At 37.5% G+C, this 21,570-nt stretch overlaps 1 protein-coding gene across 1 annotated transcript in view; it reads left to right on the plus strand.

The window, feature by feature from the left end:
• The window catches only part of LOC139965597 (uncharacterized), a 37,482-nt gene extending 24,276 nt beyond the window's left edge, over positions 1 to 13,206 (plus strand). Inside the window, exons 20-28 of the mRNA XM_071968131.1 lie at positions 964 to 1,308; positions 1,828 to 2,172; positions 2,917 to 3,057; positions 3,901 to 4,038; positions 4,720 to 4,890; positions 5,319 to 5,453; positions 6,100 to 6,257; positions 6,645 to 6,786; positions 12,067 to 13,206. Of these exons, the coding sequence (XP_071824232.1) occupies positions 964 to 1,308; positions 1,828 to 2,172; positions 2,917 to 3,057; positions 3,901 to 4,038; positions 4,720 to 4,890; positions 5,319 to 5,453; positions 6,100 to 6,257; positions 6,645 to 6,786; positions 12,067 to 12,884 (2,393 nt within the window). The 3' untranslated portion in view covers positions 12,885 to 13,206. The remainder of the gene's footprint in view (positions 1 to 963; positions 1,309 to 1,827; positions 2,173 to 2,916; positions 3,058 to 3,900; positions 4,039 to 4,719; positions 4,891 to 5,318; positions 5,454 to 6,099; positions 6,258 to 6,644; positions 6,787 to 12,066) is intronic.
• The last annotated feature ends 8,364 nt before the right edge of the window (positions 13,207 to 21,570 follow it).

The raw sequence follows: 21,570 nt of genomic DNA on the forward strand, positions 1-21,570 counted from the left end.
CATTAAGGTTTGAAAAGGGAGAAAAGGGAGGGGAGGTGAGGGCACAGGTACCAATTAATAGATGACACAACATCATAAATTTTCGTTCGGGGTTACTTGCTACTTGAGTAAGAGCTCTGTTGGACGTGATTCACGCGTACACATATCTCAACTACATTCGATTTGCCATGTTTTCATATTAACATTTTAATTTCGTCTAGCTGCGGTAGTTTGTGCCATGCTTTCTCTACCATTGAACTGTATATCATGGTAGAGTTCTCAATATTGACAGGCTGCCTGATACATTACACAAAATGAAATTATTAATGTTCAATTAATCAGTGAAAATTTAGAGTCAAGAGCCAATGCACTAATAAAGTATAAACCACAGATAAGGGTTTATTTTAACACAGAGGCAAATCACACAGTTATAATGCTATGTCTTCGAGATTTGTTTGATAGTTTCCGACACGACGAAATACCGACAATATCTCAACTGTTAATATGACGAGATGTTCATAACAGTTGACCATGAAGGGTGGGGTGGGGGTTGATTTCTCTGAAGAAGAAATTAATCAAACAGAACATGTTTATATAAGATCCTGATCTCATTATTACAATTCGAAATCAACAAATTATTTTTCATGAATAAATTGCTTATTTAAAGTACTTCAATATCTCATTATCGTTATGATGAATCACAATGCATGGTAACAATACTTCGTTCTTATCGGCAGCTGTAGTCCGCCAAATTGTTTACGCATGAAGCAAACAAAATACACTTGTCTGCAATTAACTTATATAATGTAACTTATATATAATAGCTTAGATTCGACACTCTAAAGTATATGCCGGATGTTCTTTAGAGTTTTAGTGTATCAACGAACAATGACAATTACAAGCAAACGTTCCAACTAGTTTCTCTTTAGTAGATGCATTCGTATAATTATATATTATTATTGAATTATTATTGACATTTTTCAGGTATTGACGAAATTCGTCTATCTAATGGCAACAAACTGAGTGAAGGAAGAGTGGAGGTGTTGGTGAATGGTGAATGGGGAACGGTTTGTGACGACGCATGGGATATTATTGATGCGACGGTCGTCTGTAGACAGCTGGGATATCCAGGAGCTGTCCGTGCGAGATCATCAGCGCACTACGGTGGAGGATCCGGACGGATTTGGTTAGATAATGTGGCATGTGCTGAGTCATCGGTTTCTTTACAAGACTGTCCTAAAAGTGAAATTGGAGATCACAATTGTGATCATGAAGAAGATGCTGGTGTAGAATGTCTACCCTTAGAGGTTCCAACAACTTTTGCGCCAGGTATGTAGCCATTTATTTTTCTGGGTGGTGGTGGAGGGGGCGGGTGGGGGATGGGAAGCAGTACGAGAGAGAAACATGGAAGGCACTTCATGTCGTTGGTGGAAAACTGTAAAATATTTTACACTTCCGTATACTTTAATTGTTAGTACAATATTAAGCCATGATTTGCAATGAAGATAGATAATAAATGGGTCGCTTATTTGTATATTCATCATAAAATTATGAAGAATTACGTTTCAGCTCAAGCGATTAATACTTGTTATTATAATGTTTTTATCACTAAGAGGTATCAAATGATCGCAAACATTTGGTATCCTTCGTTGAATTGTGCAACTATGAGTTAAATAAGCCTTGTGTAGCTTTTGCAGATGTTCCACATGAGACAATTATACTTCGTGTCCAAAAAAAAAAAAAAAACTACGTGAAGCTAATAAATGCAGGCTTTAAAAAGCAAAACAAATCCTGGAAGAATTATTTTTTGTATTATTTGTTGTTATCAAAACTGTTTGGTCGTTTCAGCCATTGCAAGTATTCGTCTTGCTGGTGGAAGTACACCGAATGTTGGTAGAGTCGAGGTATCTGTGAATGGTGAATGGGGAACGGTTTGTGACGACTCGTGGGATATCGTTGATGCGGCCGTCGTCTGTAGACAGCTTGGCTATCCAGGAGCTGTCCGTGCGAGATCCTCAGCGCACTACGGTGAAGGATCTGGAAGGATTTTGTTAGATAATGTGGCATGTGATGTGTCATCGCTAACTTTACAAGACTGTCCTAAAAATGATATTGGAGACCACAATTGTGGTCATGATGAAGACGCCGCAGTGGAATGCTCACCCTTAGAAGTTGTATCAAATGTGAAGACTGGTAAGTTATTCGCCAATGTTTCGAAATGAGCAAATGGATGGGATTGAAAGGGCGTGATGAGTATGTCAAATGTTAGTGAAAAAAAAGAAAGATATGTACGTCCGAATGAAAGTATATATAGTTATGCCCTTAGGTATTTAAACTCGACCATCGCAATGAATTTTAAAGTAAATATATTAAACATTTTCTTTTGCTTACTTTAATTGTGACATACTTTTACAAAGATTTAAAAATAGTTTATTTTCATATGAAGAACATACTTTTTGGCCTTGATCCTTCTTTTAATTCGGAATATATGTGTCAGCACTTAATTTAAATTCACACTTTACTAAGTCTTGTCTCTATAAGTGAATCATGCGACTAACTAGTATGCACAATAAAATTACAATTAAACTAAGTAAGACATTTTTCTAAATTCTGTCAACAAAATTAACCTTAATTATTGAGTGCTTCATGATTCATTGAAATCATTACAAATAATCATATATTATTAATAAGAAATTAAACTTTTCATTTTTCGTTTGTAGTTTGGAAATACAATTGATAGGATAAACGTGTTGCACCCTTATGGCATCGAGGATCGTCTAAGTAATGAGGTCATAACTTTGAAATCAAGTTATCATTTCAAATTTAAACAAACTCCAATATTTTATATTGATGAATTGTCACACAGTAATATGTTACGTATCACTATCTGCTGTGAGAAGAAAATGTTTACTCACAAATCTCGTTTCATCTTTACAGTCTCGCCTGAAACACTGCAATTTGTAGTGGCCCCGACTGATGTTACTGTTGAGGAGGGAGAAGTTGTTCAGCTATTTTGTGAAGTCAACAACGAAGCAGCAAGTCGATTCTGGTTTAAAGGGATGAGTCAAATTTCATCAGGTATACCCTTAATTGAGTGAACTTGAGAAACTATGCCTATTATAGCAGGGAGTTGGTAATAACTTCCTCATCAGATGCAGTTGCGTAACAGGTTGCAGTTTACTAATTAATCGTTAAATAATGTGTACAGCACCCAGTTGGGATACTTTCTTCGATACTGTACATTCATTTCCCGCGCTCCAAATCACTTGTACCGTCCGTATGAGCAGCATGAACGTCATGTTTATAAAAGATAAAGGTTAAGAACTGTTTATACTGTCAATAAGAGTGCTTTGAAAAATGGGTGGACAGTTTAGAAAGGTATTAGCAGTAGAAAATTGTCCCAACTGGCTGTGTACAGAGATGCTTTCAGGATACAATCTCTTGTCTGTTTAGTTTGGTATGCTCCTGAGATAATCAGGAATTGTGCATGCCATTATGATGGGATTAAATGTCGAAAGTTCAACTTAAATGGAAACAAATTGTCACAAAAATTCCTGTATAGTATGATCAAAAATGTAATAGAATTGTCACAATCATAACCATTTCATTTGAGTACTAAAATAAGCTATCGAAGTGGACCTTTATTTGCGCTTTTACGTATTACAATATTATATTTATATGTAAAGGCTTTAAATTAATTAGAAAACGAGATAAAGGAAAACTGATGAAGAGGAGATGTTTATAACAAGTTTCCTTATAAAGCAAAACTATTACAGACAAATAAATGTATGAGAAGACGAAAACAATTTATTTTTCGTATTACATTAACCTCTGTGTCCATTTAAAGATGATCATAAAAATATAACAGTGTACTGTTGTTATTATAACTATTTACCTTTGTTTTTGGTGCTATTTTTGCAGATAATTCAGAAGAAAGCGTTCAGGTTACGATCGACGGGAATCTGATTTTCGTCAATACAGAGGTCAGGTTTACTGGCAGATACACATGTCTTGCCCGTTCTCCAAGTGGACAAGAAGCTAGAGCCTCGGCATTTTTAAGTACGAAATTTTTAATGCTTAGTTAACAGAAGAGCCTAAGCTACATATTGCGTTACCAATGATGTTATTTGAGACTAATTTGTGTAAAAGAAAGAAATTGAAAGAAAGGAACACACAAATGACCCACATTTGGTTATTATATCTATGCGAACCTAGTTTATAATGTATCACATCCTTACGGTATGTCTGGTATATATTTTTTTGCTTCAAAGGTATTCTAGGACATTAAGTTATTTCTTCAATTCATAACGTGATACCGGTAACTGAAAGTCTGAGAGCCGGTATTTCATACAGTTATAGTTTTGAAACTTTTAGTTTACAGCATGCTCATTTCAGCAGAAGCACTTAAAAATTTCATTTCAAAATGCCAATGCAATTTGCAGGAAGGCTTCAACTTGTTAAATTTACTTCCTTTTGTTGCTTGTACACGTTATACAACGGTTCTATTTTTAATTTATAATCTTATGTAATCTTAACAGTTATTCTTAAAAAGTAAGTTTGTTACATTCCCTTGGCGTGGGTGGATGTGGGGAATAATTGTCACAACAGAAGACCAGATAGGGAGAGCGTCTGTCAGCAAGACTCGTAAATAGCTTTATCTTGTAAACAATTCAGGGAGTAGATATACGACGGATATAGAACAAAATAAATCTTATACAACAAGCATTTTGATTCTTACAGCTGTTACTCCTCTGCGCACTATTACAAATGTCCCCAGCCGACAGCTTGCTTTCTTGAAGCGCCCCGAAGACACCGAATTAACTCTTGGAGATGTAGTCATATTTCATTGTGAAGTTGATGACGCGAGTGCTGAAGTCACTTGGTTTAAAGATGACATACAAATTGCTCAAGGTAATTAAAATATCCGTCTATAGTTACATATCAACGTACTGGTGCATGGGGTAAAGTGATACGGAAATAGTAAAGTAAATTCTCTGATTTTATGACATGAGGCTTCGATCGATAGAAAACTTATTTTAATTGTCTATGTTTCCCAAAATATTCCGGCACGATAGTGGTAAATATATATTTTTCATTCAGGGGATAAAATAGCGACATATATTAAATAATGTCCTACAATCGGTTTATTAAAAACGTACCGCATGAATAAAAAGAGTAATATTAAATGCCATCATTATGATTACCTATACTGAATAATTTATTTTGGAACTTCAGAGCATGCAATACTTACTTTCCAAACATTTCCAAACAATTTTGTATGAAGACCATCTGTAATTGAACCTCTTGCTGTCAGTTTGGTACCCTATCTATTCATGCAGGGCTTGTAAATGGACTCGTTCTGCTACGTGATAATAGCTTGATAATAACCGACGTAGAGGTTCATCATCCTGGGACTTACAAATGTGTTGCCACCAGCTCAGATGGCAGAAGAGCCGAAATTACTGCACGGGCTTGTAAGTTTAATCTACATTGTTCTCTGCTTCATGAAACAAGGTGCCTTCTTGAATGAAACATTAATACATCATGGTAGCTGTTTGCTTCTGCAAGCATGTCCCACATCTTATCAGATTCACTCCAGATTCACTCGATGATATGTTTGTGAACTTCTATGTTCTTGTCAATTAAATAAAAACGTTACTATTCGCCAGTTAAAGACAATAAAGGTGCAACCTTGACTGTGAATTACAAAGTAGACTGGTCTTAATGTCACCGCTGAGACATCGTTGTAGTTCTAGGCGAATATGTATTGACCTTCATTTGGCGAAGGTGTGGAGGATGGGGGAGGGGAGGTACAATGCGTCCAAGTTATAAGATATTTCAAACAGAATCTCGTAATATTTAATACTACCAATACTAAAAAGTAACAATAAAGGATTGCTCAGCTAGCTATGGCATATTTAATGACTTGAATCTTTATTTATCAACAGATAAATCAAGTTATCAAACACATTAATTGACAATATAAACGTACTTGCTAACTGCTTAATACAGTTAAAATTCGCAACTTTAACTGTATAGAGCTATATACATGTTACATGTTCACAACGTTTGCTCTTTTATCTAAGTATTATGTCATGTATTCTTATTTTATTTACACAGACTTCCCCACTAGTTATGTGTTTGACTCACAGCCAGGTGATGTAACGGTCTTCGATGGTGAAAGTCATCTTCTGACGTGTTCGTCCAGTATTGCAACGCTTCAACTGAGTTGGTTGAAGGACGGTTCTCCCTTGGTTTACAATCAACGCACCATTGAGGTATTATTAAGCGGAGGAGAGGGGGGGGGGGCAGGGAGTTCCATAACAACTTCCTGATAGGACTAAATGATTTTCAATGAGGTTAATTAATGTATTGCCGGGAATCATTGAGTAATGGAAAAAGGTCAAAAGGAGGACATGTTCTCTAAGAATTGCCTTGTTATGTAATTTGTCCCTTCAGCTTCTTGAATTACAGATTAAAAATGTAAGATGCTAAAGAGGTGTGTTCTATTAAAGAATCAAGCATAGCCTATATTCAAGAAAAAAGGTGTGGCCCAATTTGCAATTGCCAATAGATTAGGTTTTATAAACGAAATGACGGAGTTTGTATCCACCGCTCGAGGCTAAAAGGTTTTCCAACTTTTTCTCGCATCCTTTGTTTTATAGATAGTCGATGACGTTCTTTTACGAGACGTCACAGCTGACGACAGCGGTCTTTACGTTTGTGTTGCAGCCGACAGTGAAGGACATGTGATTGCTCAGGCGAGAGCAACAGTTGACGTATTACCGCACACTCTGAACAATGATGGTAACATGGCTTAACAACTTACGTCATTTGCAACACACTTGAAAACTATAGCTTTAAACTGGAAGCAGCTCCGATATATATGCGCATGTGTTGCAATGACGAATGCATGATAAATAATGACCACACCATGGAGGTTATGTTGTGGAGGACGTTGTTTGAAGTGTGATTGTTCAAAGGTTGCAAATCTGGTTCACTAATGAACAATCTTCAGCTAATTTGCACAGTGGAACTTGTAAGGGGTCTGTAATGTTATCCCAGGAAAAAATTTACCACAAATTTACCGCGGTAACTTACCACACTTTTACTACGGTAAAACCGCGGTAAAACTGCGGTAAATTTGTTGTACATTACCGCGGTGTTTTGGCCCTATGGACGCGGTAAACCGCGGTTTACCGTAGTACATTACCGTAAATTTACCATGGTTTTACCACAAATTTACCACGGTTTTACCCCAAATTTACCTGACATTTACCATGCATTTACCCTAAATTTACCGCAATGTACCATGGTTTTACCACGCTTTTACCCCATATATACCCTACTTTTACCACGCTTTTACCCCAAATATACCCTACTTTTACCACAATTTACCTTAATTTTACCATGCATTTACACTAGTTTACCACAATATACCATGGTTTTACCCTAATTTTACCATACTTTTACCCCAAATATACCCTACTTTTATCCCAAATATACCCTACTTTTGCCATGCATTTACCCTAAATTTACCGCAATATACCATGGTTTTCATGGTTTAACCTTAATTTTACCATGCTTTTACCCCAAATATACCCTACTTTTACCCCAAATATACCCTACTTTTACCATGCATTTACCATAAATTTACCCTACTTTTACCACAATTTACCATAATTTTACCATGCATTTACACTAGTTTACCACATTTTACCATGCTTTTACCCCAAATATACCCTACTTATACCCCAAATATACTATACTTTTACCAGACTTTTACCCTAGTTTTACCACAATATTTACCGTGCATTTACCCTATTTTTACCCCAAATATACCCTACTTTTACCACAATATATACCATGGTTTTACACTAATTTTACCATAGATTTACAACAATATATCGTCATTTGCCACACTTTTCCTCAATTTACCACACTTTAACCGTAGTTTGACCACAATTTACCATGGTTTAACCATAATTTTACCATACTTTTGCCATAGATATACCCTACTTTATGTATGGTTTTACTGCAATTTATCAGACTATTAGTCATAGTGTTATCTCAGTGTTACCCTAAATTTACACATAAGCTAAATAGAAGAATACAAAAAGTTCTCAGTTCAGTCAATTTATTTCTAACATCTTTAATATATACAAACCACTGAAATTATCATAATAACATCAAATATAAAAAAACTGTCACTGCTCCACTGCCGCCTTCCTTTTCTGTGCTTTTACTGCATTAGCCATCTTCTGTCTTATGTAGGCCTTGACTTCTGTTGGCGTTTTCTCTGGGAATTTTTGTATGACAACAGCTGTAAATAAGGAAAACCTTTTGTTATTGTACTTTGAATATATTGACATTTGACCCTCTGACCTCATTAATATTCATGAGATGAGCTATCAAGCTATGGTGCATACAATCTTCTGTTAGTTACGCTAAGCCCCCCCCCCAAGCCTCCCCCCTCATAATTAAGCATGATATCAATTGCAATCAGCATATGTAGGCTATCTCTCAATATCACCATACAAAGTTTGAAGAAATTCCAACTAAGGGTTGCCAAGCTATTGCAATTTAAAAGTTAAAATTTGAGTAATATTTGTATTATGGGCACCAAAAACAATAGGGTCTACCTTCTCATTATAGGCAACCAACTGGCATGAATTATTAGCATTAATTTATGAACCACCAAATTACTGAGTACGATAATGACCAACCGTCCCATTATCCACCCCACTCCCACCCCCCGCCACAATAATAATTATGCATGATATCAATTGCAATACACATCAGCATGTACAGGATTCCTACCAATATCATCGTACAATCTTCGAAGAAATTCCAACTTATGGCTGCCAATTTAGTTACTACAATTTGAAGATTTTAAAATTTGACCTAATTAATAGTCATTATCAATCTTTCCCTTGTTGACAATAACACCAAATTTCACAATAGCAAGTTTGAAATTCTGACCTGTGGTTGCCAAGTTATTGCAATTCATGATCACCAAATTTAATATGGTTCACCTGCCAATATTAGAATATCAATGTTTGTGGACCAATGATCTCATTGTAAGAGAAAAAAACTAACGCATTGAGTGCATACTTACAAATGATTTCGTTCAATATGACAGGGTCCATTGGTTCCTTCGTGGTGCCATTTGTCCCTGTGATGGAATGCGAAGAGAGATACTCCTCTGAGAATGTTCCTATTAGGATGTCGTTGACCATTTTTGCTGGCTCCATCACGTTACATCGAGCCAAAATCTTGTTAACCTTTTGTACTCCTGAAGGCAGATCGTCTTTTAACTGTAAATGCACAAATAATATACACACATTGAGGTAAAAGTTTGCTTTACTACATGCATAAATCACAGCATTAACAAATTACAGGTAAATATTATCCATTACCCTACCAATACAAAAGAGAAATCCTTAAAATGAAATTCTGGAAAAATAGAGAAACAGCTGCTTGGTATAATAAAAATGTAAAGAAGGTGGAGATCATGAGAAAATATTAGTCACATCTTGAGAAAGTTCCAGCTGTACTGCTTTGAATTTCTGTCAGCAACAAGATTTTACTCTCACCAGACATTTAACATATTCCTTAGCTCACTGCAAATAAATTCCTTCTTCTGTTCATGATAATCATAAGCTTACCTTGACAGGTGTACAGACAGGAGCTTCTTCTTCGATGCTTTTGGGGATCGGCGTTTCTTTTCTTAACTTCTCCACAGACTGTAAGAGCTCTGGAAGACCTGGATAGATAGAGTAAAGCATGTCATGTTAATCAGCCAATCACATAAAACTATTTATATATATATAGATAAATCATGTGCGGTGCTTGACTTAAGTTTGCAAAGGGACCTTATAGGTATCACAGGCAGTTAGCATTTCTGCTGTAACACTGGTAGGGGGTTTACCGGTCATTATGATAGTTGTATAAAAATAAGTGGAACTGAACACAAAGAAAGAAGTAAAAGAACTAGTGAACAAAGGAAGGAGTCAGGGGGAGAGGAGAGCTAAAAGATAAACGGTGTAAGGACAGCAAAAGGATTAATACACAAGAGAGGGTAAAGAAACTGAAAGTACAAAGAGAGAATTAAGTGGGAGACAAGGTGTGACAAAGAAATAGGAAAGATGGCAAAGGCAGTGCGAGGGATGGGGGGTTGGGGCTGAAGAATATTAGTAATTTCCACCCATATGTTGAGCCAATGAGAATAAATTGTGCAAAGCCATTGCATCTACAGCTAGTCTCTCTCTGCTTATAAGAATTTAAAAGAAGAGTGAACAGGTGATAACATTTTGTGGAAATTATTAAAAACAGACCCCTCCAGCAAGTCTTTTTAGCATACGGGTATAATCAATTAGAAAAAAATGATTTTACTCACTGTCCATCAACCTAATTGTTCTTCTTAAGTTCTTGTTTTCCGCCCTCAGGACCCTCTTGTCTTCTTTCAATTTATAAATTTTTTCCTCCAGCATCTGGATGTGGCTCAGGTCAGCTGCATTTGTGTAGTTGGATTCCTGATTAGATTAAGATAAGGAATATCAAATGAAACAAAATTAATGTTCAGTGAATAATATAATTTACTAATCACCAATTAATTAGTCCAAGATTTTCTCAGAGTTGGCCTGTTTTGAAGAGTTCACTGTTGCTAATTGGCTTACCAACAAAAGTTGCTGCATTAAGACCATTAGCTCATCTGCTTAAAAGGATACATGTTGTATTGACTGCCCTATAAGATGTTTTTTTTTCAACCATAGTTATTGAAATAACTAATTAATGGGGTCCAACCTAATCAACCAAGGCCATTTTCTGTCTCAGGTCAGCAAACAATTGCACAATGAATATGACAGGAATGTCAACAGTTCCTTATCCTTGCAAACTTGAATGTACCTCTTTTGTAATCTATAAAAACTGTATATCTTAACTTCAGCATTGTTATATATCAGAGTGTTATAGTGTCCCTATTATCCCCAGTTTCAAAAAAATGTATAAAACTAGTAAGTTGGCTTTCAGGGACTTTGCTCTCTTGACCCCCACAGTGACCCTACACCAGCTTACGACATGCTATAGATATCTTAGGATTTTGGAACACTCCTGACATTGGACCACATGGTTAATTCAGTACAGTGTTGGAAAAGCAGTTGAAAAGTTTACACTGTTTTGGATCATAACATACGAAAGTGAAAATAATGCCTGCAGTCCTCCTTCAAGAAAATGTACTCACATCAACTTCATTGACTGAAGTCACTGAACTGTCATCATTGTCTCCTAGCGCTTCAGCCAGAAGGCTCCTATATGCCTTCCTTTTGGAGGAACCAAGTGGTGTGTCGCTGGTTTTCCTTCTCACTTGAGGATCTTCATACACATCTTCCTGCAAAAGTGTTGTACAACAACCAATAATGAAAGATGAAATCATGACCGTCACACAGGTTTTTAAAGAAATTGAATTTTGCAATCTACCTCACATGATAAAGCACAGTAAAAGCCCCCCTGTAAAGTATACATTTAAGGGATATTCCAGTGGCAAGCAATATGTTGCACCTACAGGAAAGACAAAAATACTCCACATTTATGCTTTCCTTTCCTTTTATAATCTTGTTGTGTATTTGTCCTTTATACGTGACACCATTGGACCATAGTTTAGTTGTCAATTTACTCTGAATTCAAAGCTTCATCAAACTGCAGTTTATTTTAAAAATATATATAGTGCTTACTTTTCTAAAACGTATCATTCATGCAATTTAATCATGTTATTATTGTAGCAGTGTTGTAACACCTTTGTCAAATCTATTTAATGTACATTATGCAATAGTGTTTGTTATACGTCAAGGTACTTCAAGGGTTATGAGTAATATGAACCTGCCAGGAAGTTAATCGTTTTATTTCCTTGCATCCTTTTCGCAAATTCAAAGGACCAACCTCTATCGAAATGTCGAAGTTTGGCCCTGATTAGAAAAGTAAGGGAACAGTGGAGAAGAAATTGCTGTCCATAATTTCTAAAGGTAGAAAGAAAAAACACAAATATTAAATTCACTGACAACAACTATTGTCCTTTTTTCTCTTCTGAAGATTGCGGAATTGTTTCATCTCCCGAGGTCTCACAAGATGCCAACATGGGAGATGTACATAGTGGTCGTGTTATTGGAGGGCGGGACGCGGAGAGAGGCTCCGCCCCATGGATGGCGAGGCTATTTCTGAGAGGGGGACGACGCACGAGTGGTCGTTTCATATGTGGTGGGTCTCTCATAGACAGGCAATGGGTCGTAACAGCTGCTCATTGTTTTTTCGCAAGGAACAATGTGCGTGCCAGGCAACTATATGTAATACTGGGGGATCATGAGACATTGACAGATGAGGATAGTCAAATACCTGTTCTGGTTGAGGCTTTCTACACACACGAAGAATTTGACATCGACACATTTAATAACGACATCGCTTTAATAAAATTAGTCACGCCCCTGCAGAGGTACAGCAGTTACGTACGACCAATATGCTTGGCAAACAGGACAATTGACAAGGAGCTCCTAGTCCTCGGTGTATCTGGGCGAATCAGCGGATGGGGAGCTACGACTGAGGGTGGCGCTGCATCAGTTTACCTACAAGAAGTGCAAATACCATTTACTCCATTCCCTATATGCAAGGCACATTTCCGTCAAAAGGAAGTCATTTTTACAAAAAATATGTTCTGTGCTGGTTATGAAAGAGGTGGAGCTGATGCTTGTCAGGGAGACAGCGGTGGGCCGTATGCAGTGGCGAAAGCCAGTCGTTGGTTCTTGACGGGTATTGTGAGTTGGGGAATTGGTTGCGGACGACCCGGTAGTTACGGGGCTTATACCAGATACTCAAAATATCATGAATGGGTAACAAGAGTAATTACGAGAAATTAGGATTTTCTTGTATTGAATATTGTAATAGTGGTGCTTGCAGTAACCGTATTTCTACCATTTACGTTCTTATTGATCACAAATTGCATTTTAATTCAAAGGACGAATGAGATATGTGGGGTTATTGAAATTGACTCATTCTGGTGAATGCGGTATCTCTTAGTACACGGAGTGGTCTCAATGGTAAGCGTTTATATTACATGCTATTACCAAGGGGCGAAAAGGCATTGAATACGTATAGTTTTAGATAAGCTCATGAGCGTGTACAGCATTTCGATCGTAGACAGAAATAAAAAAAATGTGTCGTGATTGAAGCACAGTGACACGTTGTTGTCTGTGTCTCCTTTTTTTGCACGTTTTTTGTTATACCTGTGTTCTTGTATATTCCCGTAGTCCTATTTGCTTCAAGATAATGATAAAGATAAAATGCAACTAGAAATTGTGCTTACGAAACATCGCCTTGCAACCGCCCTGTTGTTAACATGGACTGTGCTTGTCAGTTTGTGATACCAAAACATCAAATAGCTTTAAATGCGCATTTACAAGACACGAAAACATCGTCTGCGAATATATTTTTAGCCGACTTGTCCTGTACGATTTTGTCGGTACGTGTGAATGGCTTCTCCTCTTGTCGTGAGGAATTATTGTTCATGACAATATCGTCCACGATTTCTTTTAAATCGCGCACGAATTGATCGCAGCGTGAGAATGGAATATTGCTCAACATTCTGTCTAGCCGTTCTAGCGCGACTATTATTAAGACGACTTGAGACCAAGATAAAAGGAGAACAACAAAAGTTATTAACTTGACAATTCTCACAACTTTCAACTTTAAGAAAGAATTACGTATGAATGATCACTGAAGTGATGCCATTGGTACTATATATGTTTATTGTGTAGCACATAATGCATACTATTATGCGATGTTGTTGCGTACAGTCTAGCCTAGACCCCCCCCCCCCAATGTTGATTTTTGTTGGTTAAATAAGTCTAATATGTCTAAAGTTGTTCTGTGTCATCGGTTTGCAAGTAGTCAGTGTTTGGAAATTGTGCGTAATTTTAATGTAAAATAATTTGAGGTAGCCTTGTTGTCATTCGAAGGCCTAAAAATTATACGGATACCTTGACAAATTATATAGTTTATCGAATTAATGTTATTTTGCATTTTGGTAGAAGCAGATCAAATCAGATATCTCAAAGCGACATGATCGTTAAACACATCCTCTAGATCAGTGTCTTGTTTTGCATTTATGCATACGCTAATTTATGGAAACTTTTCTGAGGCTTCGACCGTCAAAACTTAGAGCACTATTGACCGTTATCAACATCTTCACGATGGTGAGTTGACTTCTTTTTAGTCAAACTATTGACAAGACACTGAATATTAAATAAAATTCATGAAATAGAATGATCAGCTTCATCAAGTATAAGAAACTTTTTTTTTTCGCAGGTCAAATCTAATACCTATCACCTGTAGCATATAGTGAAATAGTGGATGATGATTGGGTTAAAAAGACAACATGATTTAATGCTATTACGTACTATCAGTTACAATTGCTCATTAGGACATACAAAATTGAAGATGTTTTATTTCCTCTCTCTTTCTTCAGTATTTATCTTAAAATAAAATAAAACTATTAGCATACTGCTTATCCGATAAAAAGAAAGGTGTCTTTGTCCTTTCTGTCTTTGTCCTTCACCAGTTTATTCCCTACCCCTTCCCTTAATCCTCTCTTTGTCCTCTTCCCCTGTTGGTTTCTTTCTTTCTTCTCTCCATCCCTTGTCTACTAATCCCCTTACATCTATCTCTTTGTGTTCACCTTGCTTATTAACCTGTCTGTATTCTGTGCGTGTTTTGTCCCTTCTGTTACTGTTACTTGTCATTTAGCGTTTGAAGAAGATCCTTCTAGGATCGAAACGTCAGGCCAACTTACTTTTACACAGAATTTTTCTTTTCAGCTAGTTGGTTAAATTTCAATATTTTAATACGGATATCCCGCAAGAGTGAGTTGGTTAAATTTCAATATTTGAATACGGATATCCCGCAAGATGCCTCACTTTTGGCACCTGTATCTCTTACCCTCAACCCTATAGCATCAAACGCACATATTTACAGCATACGACTGTCGTGTTGTGTAAATCACAAGTTGTTCAATTGAACAACTTTCTAACTGTGCGTAATAAATCATGCGCGACTCAAGTAAACCCATTTACATTCTGCGATTCCAGGCGTCTTGTAATATGTTTTACTTTGCGCGTCAAGTTGCCCACGATTCAGTTTCTGCGAAAAGTCCATTCACACGCCAAGAATTTGTCGCGCACGACTGTCGTGCACGACAAATCGTGATGAAAATCGTGTCGTGTAAATGCGCCTTTATAATTAACTTTATGAGTGTACTGAGCATGGAAACGACACCATAATGTTGTTGATTGAATAGCAGCTTTTGTCTGCTCTGCGGCGGAAAGATTTGGTGTGGCTTTTTTACCTTGCTTTGAGTCTTCCACTAAAAGCTTCTACCAAATCATTCCGCAATGAACGTTACCAACAAGAATCTGAGCCCTCAAAGCATACATGAGACTAAAAAAGAAAGAAAATCGATCACTCTATTTCTGGGGAAATCTTAAAGAACTCTAATACAGATAAGCGCAGCTACGACCAGTGTAATCTCTGTATGGAAGAAAAGTTCTTCGCATTAATTAAGAGGCCGACAAAAGCTACAACTCAATCAACAAGGCGCAGCGAGTTTGTGTCTAAGAAAGCCCCTGATCGATCTCAAAGGGAATAGTCGTCCTTGCGAGATTCAGTTGCCTGATGATCGCCGCAGTGAAAGAACTCAGTGTGTGCGTGACACTCTGAGTTGGAACGCGATGGAATAGCGTGATACCGGTGACCAACGCCTACAGTAGAATTACGACCTTTCCTTACCGGTTTCGAACCTCTGGACAAACAATCAACGTCCATAGCCTAGTTGTTGGCCTGGGTTCGAATCCCGGTGGTTGTACTAGTCTCTACTAATTCTCACCTATATATATATATATATATATATATATACATATATATATATATATATATATATATATATATATATATATATATATATATATATATATATATATATATATATATATATATATATGGCAGTCTGAACTAGAGGTACACAGGATGTGAAACAGACTAGGGAATGGCAGGTTTGCCCCGCAGTTGCCGCTCACTGGCCAATGCTGCCATCTGTTGACCAACATCTTAGTTCCTCGACATGCCAGCTGACTGATTACCACCATTGACCAAAGTTGGTTCATCTCATGGTATCAGCATCCTACGACCTGCTGCCATCGTATTCACCGTTACCCTGGCACGGGACCATTACCAGGTGCTACCAGCCGGGTCAGCTATCATATATATATATATATATATATATATATATATATATATATATATATATATATATATATATACATATATACATATATATATATATATATATATTTATATATATATATATATATATATATATATATATATATAGCACAGGATTGGGGTATATGTTGTCACCCAGCAAGGTGGGGTATAGGTTGCCCTTTGGATCATGTGGGTATCATGTTGTACCTCGTATACCACTTGCCACATACCAGGGCGTATATGATTTCAAACCTATTTAGGGTTTAATTATATAACCCGTAAGAGAACGAAATATCCTTTTGGTTAACATAAGTCCAGAGCGCATTTCATATCCCCTATTCGGGGTGTTTGTTTACCACCAAACATTTAGTGTTATTATATATGATACCAATGATATCAAGGTGTATTTCTGGTCAGAAAATAAAAAAAAAACGATAAGGGAGGCTGCTCCCAATTTGCTTCTTGTGCAAAACCCGCCAATGCCAGGTATTGAGAGTGCCACACACGTTTGCTTTCTGCTCTCCTCCAACTGACTGTAGTTGAGCTCATCTCGAACAAGGAATATGAGGTTGACTTTCGGCCATCGATATCTCCTGCCCAGTCAGCATGCATCCAATGAAGTCTTTTGAGCCGTCTTTGGAGTAAATTAGACCATATTTGTGTTGGTTTGGCACTGAACCTTGTCACACTGCTCACAGCATATGTAGTATCTGGTTTTGTCACAGTTGACAGCAAACTAGGACTTAGGAACAGCAATCTGCTCACTGTGATTGGTACTGTCCATGATCTAGATATAACAGTCGTATTTTGCTTTCACAAACTTTGCGCTAGCATCGACTGGAATTGCAACTACTTTGGCATATTCCATGCCGGATGGGCAATCCGAATTGTTTCTCTATCGTGGTCCTGAATGAATAATTTACCCTTCACTTTAAACTGATCGGCTACAGGCCAGAAATGCTTCGTTTAAGTTTCCATACAAATTGTTCTTGGTAATTGACAACAAATACTTCTGGCTGTTTCATATACACCTCCTCTTTGATCGAGTAGGCCATTTAAGAAGGCAGTTGTCACATCCATCTGATGCAACTTCTGTCCGTTCAGCACTGCTAAGGCTATGACTGTTCTAACTGATTCAAGCCTGATCATGGGGAAAAGTTCGTTATAATCAATTCCAAACTTATGAGAGAACCCTTGTGCAACGAGACGAGCTTTGTACCTTTCAACTGGGCCGTCAGCACCAGCCTTGACTTTGAAAGCCCACTCTGCTGCCAACTGCCGTTCGATCCATTGGCAAGTCCACCATATCTCAGAAATCATTGTCACAGAAAGTTCATCTCCTTCGCCATGACAGTCTTCCATTTGGACTCATCTGGGCCAGCTAGTGCTTCTGTCACAGTCGGTTATTTGCTCGTTTAACATATCGCCTGCAAGAGTAACCCATTCTCTGTAATGACTGGGCTGTCTTCTTTCCCTTTCTGATCGTCGTAACTGTGAGTGTACATTAGTTCTTGTTCCTGGAATGAATCAATCGTTATGTTTCGTTTTTCTTCTTGCTCATCGGGCTCCTTCTCAACCCCATAACTAAGGATGATACAGCCGATATCCCTTTGTCTCTGTACCATATCTCAGGAGAATACACTTACTTGCCTTTGAGTCGAGTTTCTGTCGCTCATCTTTGGCTACATGAGCGTAATTGATACACCCAAATATTTGAAGGTGGTAAATATTTGTTTTTATGACCTGTCAAGTGTTCGAATGGTGTCATTCCTGCAATTGCTTTTGTTGGACTCTGGTTTCCCAAGACAAGTAAGCAACATTTGACAAGGCTTCTGCCCAAATATTTTGTTGCAGTTTGGAGTCGGCCAAAATTGATCGCACTGTCTCAACCAGCGTTCATCCTTTCAGCAACACTATTTTGCTCAGGTGTCTTTGGTACAGTTAGCTCTTGTCTTTGGTACAGTTAGCTCTTGTCTAACTTTTTTTGTTTTCAGGTAGTTTTCAAACTCTGCGGACGTATATTCACCACTACTGTGGCCCGTTGAACTTTCCGCTCTAAACATCGTTTGAGAACCTCATCTTTGCGCTTTAGGAAATACGCTCTCACATAGCGAGTGCTTTTATCAATAAAAGTAAAAAAATATTCAGCTCCGCTCAGAGACTGTGTATTCATCTTACCAAAGACATCGCTGTGCACCAAACCAAGTGGCTCTCCTGACCGTTTCACAGTGTCTGTTCGACTACGACCACAGTGATGCTTTCTTCTGCTCGCAGAAATTAATGTGTATTGATGAATCGTAGTTAAAACAATCAAACAACTTGTCCTTGGCCAAATTTTGCAGATTTTGTTCCCCCATGTGACCAAATCGTCGATGCCAGATAGTTTCCTTTGTCACCTATCGTGCATTCTTAGCTGCTTTCATCGTTTGATGGTGGGTCTGGCAATCTAGGTAGTACAAGCTTCCTACTCTAGTCGCCTCAGCAACCAGCTTATTGCATCCGGTGTTTCACAACTATCCTCAACCCGTGGCGTAATATAACAACCCACTCGTATACTTCGTTTAGGATTTACATTGTAAGCCCTCTGACTGACATGCGTCTCACCCCTGTGGCCTGAGTTATACTTCTTCTTGAGCGAGTTCTGTACTATTTCGTTGGCTGTGACCAACTTTTCTACAGTTGTAACAGTTTGGGTCTTTACTCTTTGTTTGCTGCTTCATTACCATTTCATGTCCACCATTCACACTAGCGCCAACCCGGTCGTTCATCTTCCTGTCTTCGTGTTACAATCTTTCCGTTACAATTTCCGTTTTGGGAACATCCGGTTATGCTTCAAATGCAGTCACTAACATGTTCTACGAATCTGGTGTCACGGGTCACGTAAGGCGGTGGACAGGAAATGAGGACAGTAAGGCTTGGTGGTAGAGTTTCTAATTCATTGATAAAATAAAACGAAACCCTGCAAGAGAAATAATAGAATTGCGAAAATGTTAGTATGTTCTCAACAAGTTGGAGTGTACACAATTCTGGGCCAATTTACTGTTAACTAGGCATTGGATCTTAGCTGTAAGCCGCTAAGACCCAATGCCTTGCCAATATTACCTGCACGGTATTTCTGAAACTAAGAGCATTGCAAGTGACATTTTTTATTGGCACCCTTGACATCATTCTATCTTCAATCACTTATAATAAAACAATACAATAAAACTTAAATTTTTCTTCTCTTTTCTTTCTTCAGTGAGTCTTCTACATTGTTAAGCTATTGTATGCTTTATAGAAGACTTCCTTTCACCTTGTATATTTGCACGTGAAAAAACAAAATAAATCAAATCAATCAAATCAAACAGTTCTAACATTCTGCAGGAGGTGATCCGAACTGCACTTTATTTAACGTCAACAAAGTCATCATATATAACAAAAATCCGAACAAATTTAAACTTCTGCTGTCCTCTAATAATTTTCCACCTAACTGCATGAGCCATTTTGAAATCGCTTAAATGTAACGTCCTAATTGTTTGTGAATACGAATAACTTGGAATATCAGAATATCTAGGAAATATGGTTCTTAGAAAAGTAGCCTTATCAGCATACTTAAATTAAAGTGATTAAGTGCGTACCGAAAGAGAAAAAACACATATGTTATATTTTTCATTGTTTCAATGTACCACCGGTGTTGTTCATGGGTGAAATATGTCATTTAATGACAGTGGTAGTTGTTAAACCTAACGGAAACGGGATAAATATATATATATATATATATGTTGTTGGAAAAAAACCCGGCTCTCATTAAAAGGGTTACACTACGCCTCTATATGAGTTTAGTAAAAAAAATACAACACTAATCAGCGACAGTATCACCGGTGTAACACATGCAAACTACTTAAGCTTTAGGTTTAGATTCCAAACTTGAGAGAAAATGTTGAATTGGAAGCCACCCGACGTGAAGTTTAATCCATAAGGCCTTACGGGTTTCTCCCACATTCGTGGTAGCTTAGTGCCGAAGAAATAACTGCCTCATGGGCCTGTATTTATTTACATCCATGGTCTGTCAGCAGTTTTCCGTACTGATTATAGTTGGTACTGTACACATACTACACACTAATCGTGTTACATAGTAGTAGCAGGAGCTATAAACCTGGGACTCCCAGGTTTATAGCTCCATTGTAGTAGGCTGCACTAGTAGTGATACCGGTTTCGTTCTCGACTTAATTATACCTCTGCGTTAGGTTTTATTACCGGACAACTATTTAGGTAGCGAGATTACTGCTGAAGTGAATATACAATTATGATGGTAAGTCAGTGTTCCTACCATCAGCTTCATCAAAACGTCAGTTAGAATTTGAGCTAACCGTTTTTGTTATTATATAACCTAACCAATAGCCTAAGTATAGGTTTAATATTAGTAGTCTAGTCAGAGACCTAGTTCTAATAAAGGTACGCTATTAGGTCTAGCCAGAGAGAGATTGTGAAGATGATCGATGGTCGGTAATACGAAGGGTTTAGTACAATGTTTGACCAAAGGCTAAGTTTTAAACATTTATTACTGTTGTCACCAGTCTGCTATTCCCATCGACGATCGGCGTTCTTCGAGCAAGGAGAGCTAAGTTGGTGCTAAATATGCATGGCAGTGCGGTTCTCTCATTGGCTTGTTTAAATCTAGAGTGCACCGGCGATTTATAATTTGGAAGAGCGCCCCTGTAATATTATGGTTGAAATAAAGGTACGGTGCCAAAGTGAAAACGACTTGCACATGGTACTGTGTGATGTACAGTATCAAATTTCAAACAAATATAAGAGATATTAAAAAAAAGGTTCGTCAGTTACAGAAGCAGATTGCTGTTTGTAGTCGGGGCAGTTACAATCGGTAGTAATCATTTTTAGCTTGTCTTTATGTATGCCAGTTGTTCACGTCACTGTTGGGAGATAATTGTTTACATGAATAGTGTTCGGCTGGGGTCAACGTGAGACGTTGTTTATTTTCTACGTGTTTATAACTTTTAATTGACTTTTATTATGTTGTTCGAAGAATTGGTATATTTGCTGACTTGTATTGTGCAACTGCAGTAATATTCAAGTTACGTAATGACATTGCCAGTTTCAGTCTGTGTGTTTACTATACACGGTTAGATTGTTCATATTTCTTTGTTGTTTACGAATAATATCCGGCCGATAGTATATCTTTATTTGTAAGGAGTTCTCTTGTTTGTTACCGACCGAAGTATGTATGAAGTCCGTAAGAAGTTTGTCCAGATAGTTTAATACGTCCGTCCATCAGTTTGTTGAATTTGG

This window comes from Apostichopus japonicus, chromosome 3 (genome assembly GCF_037975245.1).
Source record: "Apostichopus japonicus isolate 1M-3 chromosome 3, ASM3797524v1, whole genome shotgun sequence".
Classification (NCBI taxonomy): Eukaryota; Metazoa; Echinodermata; class Holothuroidea; order Aspidochirotida; family Stichopodidae; genus Apostichopus; species Apostichopus japonicus.